Below are 10,336 nucleotides of genomic sequence, written 5' to 3' on the forward strand. Positions count from 1 at the left end.
TCCCTACCATCAGAGTTGTGCTTGGCTAAAGGACAAGAGACCTGAGATTTAGTCTAGACTTGACCACTTGACTCACTGTGAGTTTTTTCCCAGGTCCCTGGCCCTTCTCTGAGTCCTAGTTTCCCTATTTGTGAGATGAGGGACTTGGACATACATTCTAGGGCCTGACGACCTGTTGGAGTCTGAGATACTCAGATCTTGAGATTCCAGTATCTTAGAGCCTTGGGGTCTGGTTTAGACTGGGAGTTTGTACTCAGAAGGGGCTGCCTCTGGCCTGTCTGGCAAAGGCCCTCACTGCCCTTTTCTCTCTTCCAGGATGCTTTGCTGAGCCTTGGCTCCGTCATCAATATTGCGGGCTTGCACCGGGCTGTCAAGGAGGCCCTCTCAGCCGTGCTTCCCAGAGTGGTAGGTGCCTGGCTCCACATTTCCCCTGCTCCCCAGACCTTTGCCCACTCCTGGCTGTACCTCACACAGGGTCAAGAAGGAATGAAGAAGCAGGGTCCCTGCTCGGAGGACTCTCATGGCGAAGTGGAGGGTTTAGTTGAGTGTTTGGAGAGGGCTTTCTGGAAGAAGAGAGCTGAAGCTGAGCCCCAAAGAATGAGCTTACATAGGAATCCTGAAATGTCTGAGACAGAAGGAGACTTTGAGCTAACATGTCTCAGATAATAGAATGGATTCACCTAGGATGACAATTAGGACATAATGGCATCAGGTGGGCTTTGGAGTATGTACAACAGGAGGGGTTGAGAGCAGACATGCAAAAGAACTTCCTTGATGCCAGGTCTGGGAGGTGCTGAAATGGAAATGGGGCTCAGCCTGGATGAATGGATCTGTGCCAAGTTAAAGTGTGCTGCCTGGAGACAGGAGGCTGAACAAGATGACATCTAGAAACCTTTAACTTTAAGGTTCTCTCTAGCCCATTCCAACACCATGGGTGAGGTTGAAGTGGGGTAGGTGGAGAGTGATTACCTGGGCCCATGGTCACCTGGTTAGTATGGTTGCCTGGCCCAGAATGTCTTGGTGAGGAAACTATACCCTTCTTCAGCTACCCCAAGCCACTCCCCAGCCTGGATCCAATGGCCAGTGTTCATCCTTTAGATTAGTAGAATAGATAAACTAGCCCTCAATACCCAAAGCAGCAGTGTCTCAGTCGTGCCGGATAAAGGGAAGCAGGAAACTATTAGTCTTGAGGAGGGGGTCTGACCCAACCTAAGGGGCATGGAAGACTTCCTGGAGGAGGAGGAGATGCCTAAACTGAGTTCCCATAGCTTGGATTAGGGACTCTACTCTAGATACTAGCTAAGGGTAACCTCTGCTCTAGGAAATAAGAGTAATTCAGAAGGTGATTCCCCCTCTAGGGCCCATTGTGTCTGAATCTACTTGATGAATGAACTCCCTGAGGCCCAGAGAGGATGGGTTCTTCCCTCAACATCACACAGCATGACAGGGACAAGTAGAGCTTGGCACCTAAGCACTCCCATTTCCTCTTCTCAGCTCTACCTTCTCAAAACCTAGAAGGTCAGAGCCCAGGAGGAAGGCTAATGAGTGGGCTTTATTGAGCATGAATTTGGCAGGAAGTAGGTGTGTTGGCACCCAAAAATAAATCCTCCCAGAGAGGATGGGACCTAGGCAACATCTGGCCTGAGGTGGAGAAACATCTTGAAAGGAGGGGTTGGAGATGTTGGCAGGTCAGCATTTGCAAGGCTTCTCTGGGCCCCTCAGTGGCCATTGAGGCTGTCCTGGGTGGGACAGGAAGAGGAGGTGACTGGCCAGGTCTTCACAGGCTGTGTGCTCGGTTGTGCCAGCATAGATGCTTGCACTAGATTAATTGTATCCCCAAAGCTGGAGGCAGCTGTGGTCCAGGTGACTAAGTTCCTGGGACAGTGGGTAATATCTACTTTGGCCCATTCGAGAGACCTGTATGGGCTAGGGAAACCCTGACTTTGCCTGGATGCATGGGAGGCTCAGTTCCTATGTGAGGAAAAGAGAGATCTGCTCTACCCCCAGAGAAGGGGAGAGGTAGGGAAGGGGGTCTCCCTAAACCCTCCCCACCCCAAATCCCTCCCCAGTGAGGACAGCCATTGGCATCTGGCTCCCTCATCAGCACCCATTGTGGCAGGCAGCCCCAAATGCAGATGGTGCTGATGTATCTGAAATGGTTCCCTCCTTCTCTCCAATAAACTCAGCTAATTTTAACCCAGAGTGCTGAGAGTGAGGGGGTGGGAGGCAGATGGACATCCGGAAGTGAAGTGAGGAGCTGTCCTCCCTGCCTCCCCACCCCTAGATCATCCACCCCTCTCTCTGACAAGGCAAGACTCTCTGTATGACCCGGGGTACTGTGGGATCTCTCAACCTCTTTGGGAAAAATCCCACAGGTCCCTCCCAGGCTGCTGAAAGGGCCAGATGACAAGAAGAAAGCTAGATATAGGTGAGGAGGGATGGCCTCCTTCCCACTGATTTCTTTATCCCTAAACTCACCACTTAGACTCTCACCCAGGGGGACAAGTGGGCTCCAGGCCTGTGTCTATCCTTCTCACTCCCCTCAGTCCCTGTTATCCCCAGCCCACACCACCGCTGTGTCTTGCTCAGGTTCCCTGGAAGGAAGACTGGGCCACCTCCTGGGGCTTGGGGGAGGATGGGGACTGGCTGGAAGCAAGAGTGGCTGGCAGGCTTGTGGACCGTCACAACAGCAAAAGACAACTGCTTCAGCTGAGGATTCCACCCTTACTGAGAGTGGGCCTTCAACACCTGGCTCCAATGTTACCACCTCCAGAAGCCTTCCCTGATATCATCAGCAGAGAAGAGAGTCCTCATTCACCCACTGAGAGAACAGCACCCCTCAGGATACTTAGCTGAGCATGTGGGTGCCCCATCACTGGGGCGCCAATTCTGCTGGACAGCACTGGCATCTGGGTCTCACTCATCACGCACAGTGTGGGAAGTGGAGTCTCTGCAAGACAGTGCTGAACGGAGCTGGTTGTGGATCCCTAAGGACAGCCGGTCCTGCCTGGAAGGAATGTGGATTTTTGCTTGTGGGTCAGTGAGGGCAACTGCTTCTTCCAAGACACGGCCTGGTGCCAAAGTTGAACCTGCTCTGGACCCTTGGGGAGGGCAGATTGACAAGCCGAAGACTTGATAAGCTTTGAGCAGAGCTTTGATCTCACTTTGGGGAATGATCACTCCAAAATATAAACCTGTTCTTGTCTCCCAGGGCTCACTGCTCCCCCTTCCACCCGGCAGCAGCCCCTGACATCCTCCCCCAGCTTGGTTTATAGGCCCTTCTAGCTCGGCTCCTGCTGACTCCAAGCCCACCTCCTGCCCCTACCCTCACTGCCAGTTCCATAAATGTTCAGTGCTCTCACACCTATATACCTGCTACTCAACCCAGAAGCCATTCTTCTGTGCCTCACCCACTCCCTGAATGTGTCTAATTCCCACTCCAGTTACAGCTTTAAGGTCACTTCCTCCAGGAAGCCGTTTCAGCTTTGGTCATGGTGTAAGGTTTCTTGTAGAGTATTTTTGTGTCTCCAAGATAGGAGGGAAGCTTCCGGGGGCCTTCTGAGCCCCTCCTGCAGTAGGACCCTGAGTGGACACTCAGTTATTGTTTGCTGAGGCTGGAATCATGGCAAGGAAACACTCCGGGGTGCATGTAGGAGATTTGTCTGCACCTTTAGCCCTTCAGACCCTTTCCCTGGTGCCTTGAATTTGGGGTGATAGGTAAAAAAAGCCGGCAGGATCATGGATCGCTGCCTGCCCAGAACCCCCTCGAAGAGGAGAAGGCGAGATGCTAAGTTCATGAGTTTTTCCACCCTAACTGCACATTAGAATCACCTGGAGAGAATAAATAAACAGATACCTGAGCCCACTCCCAGAGGGCCTGTGACCTTGTCACCCAGACCTGTGTATAGGTTGGAATTGGGCAGTAGGAAGGGATGCTCCACAGGGTCTCACAAGTGCTTTCTGTCCTAGGAGACTGTCTACACTTACCTGCTGGACAAGGAGTCCCGGCTGGTGTGTGAGGACCCTCCTCACGAGCTGCCCCAGGAGGGGAAGGTCCGGTGAGTCATTCTCCACATTATTGCCCTCTCGCATGGTCAAGAATCTCAGGCCTGCGATACCTTCCAAGGTCATCTGGTGTGACCCTCCCCATCCAACCTTGACTTCATCCTCCCCATCCAACCTTGACTTCATTCACCCGGTTCCTTGGCCAGGTCATTGACTCCAGCACAGAGCGGAGAAACAATGTCTGGGTTAGGGGAGTGGACGGCACAGGGAAAGTGCCAACTGGCAGGTTTTCTTTGAGAGAGCTTTTCTAAATTGCTGCAGCCTCCTCAGAGTTGAGTCTCAGAAGTTCAGGGCTACAGTTTATCAGTTAGAACCCCAGAAAGCTATGAGAACTGCCCGGAAGGTTCTCACAGAATCACAGAATTTGGAATCCCTGAATGCTGGACCTGGAGGAGCTCACTACATCTGAGGACGGGTTGCTCAGAGGCAGAGTGTCCTGCTGTGAGTTCTGGAGCCCAACTGCCTGGATTCAAATCCCACTTTCTCGTTTACTAGCTGTATAACCCAGGGCGAGGGACCCAACCTCTCTCTGTGCCTAGGTTTTCTTGTTTATATAATGGTGATAATAATGGTACTATAGAGTTGTTGGAAGGATTAAATGAGTTTAACACATGTAAAGCATTTAAAACTATCCGTAATGAATACTAAATGTCTGGTTTTGTTTTCATTATGATAGAATATTGGGCTCGGTGCCCTATGGTCCCCTGACACCTCTGAGCCTATCGAATTCAGCCTCCTTATTTTTCAGGTGGGCAAATATCAGGAGATGTTTCCAATGCCACATACCTGGCATGACGCAGAGCCAGGCCTGGACACAGTCTCTTGGCTCCTGGCTATTCAGGAGACAAGGAGGGGAAGTCGAACTTGTCAGATGAGAAAGTATAGATGGGCAGGAGTGCTGGTCCCCAGGAGCGCAGGGCACGGAGGATGTGCTCACTGCTTTCTAAGCACCACAGGGCCATGGAGGGCCAGGGAGCACTGGGTCAGAAGTTGAAAGCTGAGTGGGCACCAGGGGGTTGTTACTAGAAGGCAGCGCTTCACTCCCTGGGGGAGAGCTTTTCCAACTACCTGGCTCTTTCAGGTAGCAGCTGAGGCTGGCATGACACTCACCCTTCACAGAGGCCATGCAAAGAACTGCTGTTAGGGGATGCCAGAGGTCATGGTGCTGGGGATGCTGGTGGTCCTGAGGCCTCTCCTGGGACTTGGAATCCTGGAATCCTGGATGCTGGTCTCTCCCCCAACCCTTACTCATGGAAGGGGCTGGCGCCTCTCCAATAGCCCAGAGCTTTCCCATCTTCTATTCTCCCATTCGATTTCCCATGGGGTGAGTGGTAGGTGACATTTTCTCCTTCAGCATCTCCTAACAACTCCTCTCCTCAAGGACTGTGTGAACCAAGCCAGCTGTGTCCCGCTCTGGCCTCTACTGTCCCATCTGTAAGATGGAAAGATAAGGCTGGAAGGTCTTTGGAACCTTAAGGAAAAACAATGCTATAATGTCCTCTTTTCTCCTCTAAGCCAGCACCCCTGCTCCTAATTCTCAAGAACTTTGCTTAGTATGAACTTGCCTCATCGGGAAGTTTCCTCAATGTGGCCGGGAAGCCTCTCCTGGGAGAGGGATGCAGGAAAATGAGCTCAGAGGGTAGAGGAAGCATCCTGCAGGGTTCACTCTGCCCCTTCTGAGCCCTCAAACACCCACCTCAGGCTTTCTACTGCTGGAGAGTGGGTCTGGGATCCAGGCATCTTGGAGGGGCCTCAGAACTTCTAGATCAGCAGCCCTTTCTGAATCCCCCAACTCTCGACCACTTAAAATTCAGTGAAGTCTTTGGAAAAGGTACAATGACAACAACAACAAAAGACAATTAAGAGTGAATGTTCCAATGCAATGAGCCCAGAGATTGGTGGAAATGGGAAGGTAAGTGTCTGCTAGAGACAGGGTTCAGAAATCCTAGGAGGCCCAGAGGTGAGGTGGGTGAGGGGTGATGCAGCAGGGGCATCCCAGACAGAGAGACAAAGTTTATTTAGGCTGGCAAGGTTTGGGGGTGAAATCTGTGCCCCGCTTTCCTCTCTCCACATCTGACAAAGAGCCCACAACCTCCACTAGGGCTGAGACATAGATATTGAGGAAGGAAGAGCACTGGAATGGGAGTCAGATAGGCCTGTATTGTAGCCCAGCCCCATCCCTGCCTCACCGTGACCCCCTCCAAACTTGTTTTCTTATAGAATGGAGACTACAGATAACAGGATCTATTGGCTTGATGAGTTAATAGATGACGAGTGCCCAGCGCAGTGCCCAGCACACAGTATGAGCTCAGAGACTGCTGGTGGCCCTCCAGCCCCAAGTCCCACACATTTACTCAGTGGATGACCTTGAGAAAATTACCTCCTTTCTGGCCTCAGTCTCTTTTTCTAGAAAATGAGTGGGGTTGGGTATAGGGTCCTTCCAGTGGGGACCTCTGTGACTCTGGCCCTGTCAGGAGGCCGAGACACCTGCCCCAGACTGAGGTGGAGCCTGAGGCTCTGGCAGTGCCCAGTGCAGGGGGTGCTCCTCCAGGAACCCTGGAGGGCTGGCAAACAGCAGCAGATGTGAGGTGGAGGTGAATCATAAAGACAGATAAGGGCCAAGAGGAAGGGCAGAGACTGGGCTAAGGGCGGTATGGGGAGGCATGGTGGAAACGGGCCATGGGGACAGCAGGCCACCAGCTATGCAGCCCCTCCTGCCAGTGCCCCTACTATTCCTCAGGCTCACAGAGGCCCAGTTACATCCTCCTCGTGTGTTTTAGGTTTCCTGCCTCCCTGAGCTTGCTGTGCTGTCTCCTTCCCTGCAAAGTCCTTCCCTGCCATCTCCATCTCCACCAGCCCACATTTCACTTATCTTCCATGGCCCAGCCAGGGACCCTCTAGGACGCCTGTTCCATAGCCCCCTGTCACTAAGGAGGATCTAATTTTCAGAAAAGGTTTCGGAGCTGTAGCGGCATCCCCCAGGCCTGGGTCTGTCCGCAAGCAGAACCCTGGGCTGGCAGTCAGGAGATCTGGGATCCAGGACAACAACATGGCTGCAATTACAATCTCATGCAATCTCTCTGAGCCTCAGCCTACACTTCTATGAGATGACAGGGTTGGACACTGACGTCTGAGGGCTGGTCCAGCTCTGGATTTCAAGGGTTGCAAGGGGCCTCAGGGCTGGAGGCAAGAGAATCCTGGAGGGCTGCCTGGGCAAGGGGCTTCCTGGAAGGCTTCACCTCCCTCTTGTTGGTGCTCCGCCTCTACCTCCCAGCCTATTTCAGTCTCCGGCCTTGCTGCTTTCCTCTTCTTACTGTGTCTCTTGCCATCTGAAAGCTTCTGATTACCCACTGCTGAGCACAGTGAAATCCGGGGCCTTTCAGCTGCAATGGAGACGCCGCCCACACCATCCCCAGCTGGTTGTCTCCCTCCGCTGCCACTTGGGGGTCTCACAACCCAACCTTAAGTAATTTCTTCCTCAGAGCTGACCTGGTCCCCTTGCACTGCAAAATCTCTCTGTCCCTCTGATTTGTCACAAGGGACACAGGGAATAGTGTGTTCCCATCTCTGGAGTCTCACACTCTGGGAAAGAGAGAGGTAAAGGAGGGTCCAGGTCCTGGCCTGAATCACAATTTGTCTTCAAGAAATGAAAGGTCAGATCAAGGCTGAGGCTGGTTGGGGAGGGGTTTAGTAAAAGGGATGGGCCATACCAAAGAAAGGGGCCTGGGCACCCAGCTCTTTCCAGGCCATCGACCTCACCAACAGAAAGCCTTTCCCTCTGCTCTCTCCACTAAACAAATAGTTGTTAAATGGATGGAACCATCATAAAATTCACACCCATTTCTCTCCACTCTGTGCCCATCTGTCTTTATCTTCAGCAGGGCAGATCATGACCTCCCAGGTGCCCAGGGCTGAGTCATTAGCCTTCAACCTGGACAGCTGGCTCTGGGGTGTGGAGTCCCCTCACCCTCACCATCAGCCTGACAATGGGAGGAGGGGAGGTGGGAAGAGGAGAGTCAGCAGGGGAGAGGAGTTGAGGTGGGGGGTTCTGAGTTGAGGAGAGAGCCATTGGGGATGTGAGCAGTAGATGAAGTCCCCACCCTCATCTGCGGGAGTGTGGGGGTGCAGAAGTTCTGGGAAAGGTGCAGCAGAGGAAAAGAGCTTATATGTGGGGTAGTCTGAGGTGAGCATGGCCTGGCATAGCCCTGCCCGGGGCCATGGGATATGACTGGGCCAGGGAGAGCAGATTGCAGAGCAAGGTGCCAAGCTGCAGGACTCCTGAGGGTTGAAGATCTTTGGAGACCCCAGCACTCGGTAGGAGATCTGGGTTCAGTCAAGGTTGACCTGCCCCAGCCCAGCCTCTCCTCTGCTATCCAGGGATCTCTGAGACTGTGGAGTACTCACTGAGGCTGGGTTCCCAGTCTCTCCGACTCTTCCTCTCTAGGTGAGCGTTATACCCAGCAGCCAACAGTCAAACCTGACTTTTACTTTCCCCTGCTTAAGTTCATCCTGGGGCTCCCATTGCCCTCAGGATCAAGCCTAGCTCCTCAAGGTCCTGGCCCCTCTCCAGCCTTGCTCCCTGATGTCGAGCCACATCAACCTCCTTGCAGTTGGACCACCTGGCAGACACACATTCTTTCTCTCCTCCACGCCTTTGCATGGACAGTTCCCTCTGCCTGCACATCTTTTCCTGTCTGCCTTCATAACCTCTGAATGTCCTTTAGGACTCAAATCAGGCATCTTCCCCTCCAGGAAGCCTTCTGACCCCACTTCCATCCTGCACTAAGGTAGGCTGGTCTCACTCTTCCTCCCTTTGTCAGAGCCCTCACTCCTGCACTCAAGCTGGGGTCTGCATGTCAGTCCCCACACAACGTTGGAACTCCTGGAGTCAGGTATATGTCTGCCTCCTCTTCCCATCTCAGTCCTCAGTACCAAACTTGACCCAGAAGGACCCCGAATAAATACTCTGTGGAAAGAAAGACTTCAAGTAGAATGGTCCCATAAGTACTTTAGAGAAAACTCGCTCTGGGTCTCATGTAGGGGATGGATTTAAGGGACCCCATAGGAGGCAGGAGGCAAGGGGAGCGTCTGCTTCAGGGTCGGGGGAAAGGTAATTCTGTTTCAGCTTGGCTGTGGCTTGAGAATGGAAAAAGTAGGTGACAGTTGGGAGGTGACTCACCCGCTGGCTGGGGAAGGTGAGATAGAGAAAGGCAGCTAGAACAGTTTGTGGGTATGCTACTAGGGACCGGCGGATGGCTGTGCCACCTTGGGGGTCGTGGTGGTGAGGGTAAGTTCAGATTGGGACTGGGTGCCTTTGACAACCTCAGGGACATGTAGGGTAAGTCTCCAGGAGGCCTTTGGGTATCTGGGGTCTGGAGCTTATGAGATGGGGAACTGGAGAGTCGCAAAGCCATGAGCACAGAGGAAGTTTTGAGCAAAAGAGAAGAAAGGCTGAGAGCAAGGCAGATTTCTTCATCGGGGTGTCTTTAGGGGGTTGGGAGGTGGAGGAGGGGGAGCGGCCAAGGCAGCCCTGGGTCCTAGGGGTTTGGAAGTGCAGAGTTAGGGGTCATGGGATAAAGCTGCCACTCTCACTGATGAGCAATGCAGGGACCAGCGCCACCTTGTGGCTGCCCAATAACCAAATAGTCCCAGGCCAAGTGCCTGAGTGGGATCCATAAGAGGGATTTTGGCTTAGAGTCATCAAGGCTAGCCCCCTGCCTCCATGAAGCCCCAGCCTTTATCAGTTTAGTCATCAGGAAAAGTGGCTGCTGTTGCCTTTCTGCCAACCTAAACCCCTATTCGTTCCTGAGGGTTTTGGCACAATCGGAGAGCCCATAACTGGAGCCCAGCATGCCAGGAGCCTGAAGATCCAGGGAGTGATGGCTGGAAGGTGGGAGACACTGATAGTTCTTATAGATTCAAAACCAGACGCCAGGAGCAAACAGGTCTGATTCAGAAGCCTGTATGACCTTGACCAAGATGCTCAACCTCGATTTCTCTAGTAGCTATGATCTCATGATCTGAAGACTTACAGGCTGTCCCTCTCTTTTCCTCATTTGACCTTTGCTGGGCTCCCCTTAGTGACCCCACATGCACACACTGGAGTTCCAACTCCCCGCCCCCAAGTTTCTCTTCTCTTTAGGCCAGGCATCTTCTGTAAACACAATTCAGTGGAGGTAGCATGAGGGATGAGGAACCCAGGACAATTATTCAGCAAGGAGTGACATTTGGTGAAAAATCAAGCACTTAATTAAGCAGGAAGAGCCAGAGG

General features: G+C 52.7%; 1 protein-coding gene across 1 annotated transcript in view; it reads left to right on the forward strand.

Annotated features, from left to right (window-relative positions):
• The window catches only part of PDE2A (phosphodiesterase 2A), a 61,248-nt gene that overhangs the window by 30,002 nt on the left and 20,910 nt on the right, over positions 1 to 10,336 (forward strand). The window contains exons 4-5 of the mRNA XM_025051580.1: positions 316 to 405; positions 3,970 to 4,058. Coding sequence (XP_024907348.1) covers positions 316 to 405; positions 3,970 to 4,058 — 179 coding nt within the window. The remainder of the gene's footprint in view (positions 1 to 315; positions 406 to 3,969; positions 4,059 to 10,336) is intronic.

This window comes from Pteropus alecto, unplaced genomic scaffold (assembly GCF_000325575.1).
Source record: "Pteropus alecto unplaced genomic scaffold, ASM32557v1 scaffold468, whole genome shotgun sequence".
In the NCBI taxonomy this organism is placed as follows: domain Eukaryota; kingdom Metazoa; phylum Chordata; class Mammalia; order Chiroptera; family Pteropodidae; genus Pteropus; species Pteropus alecto.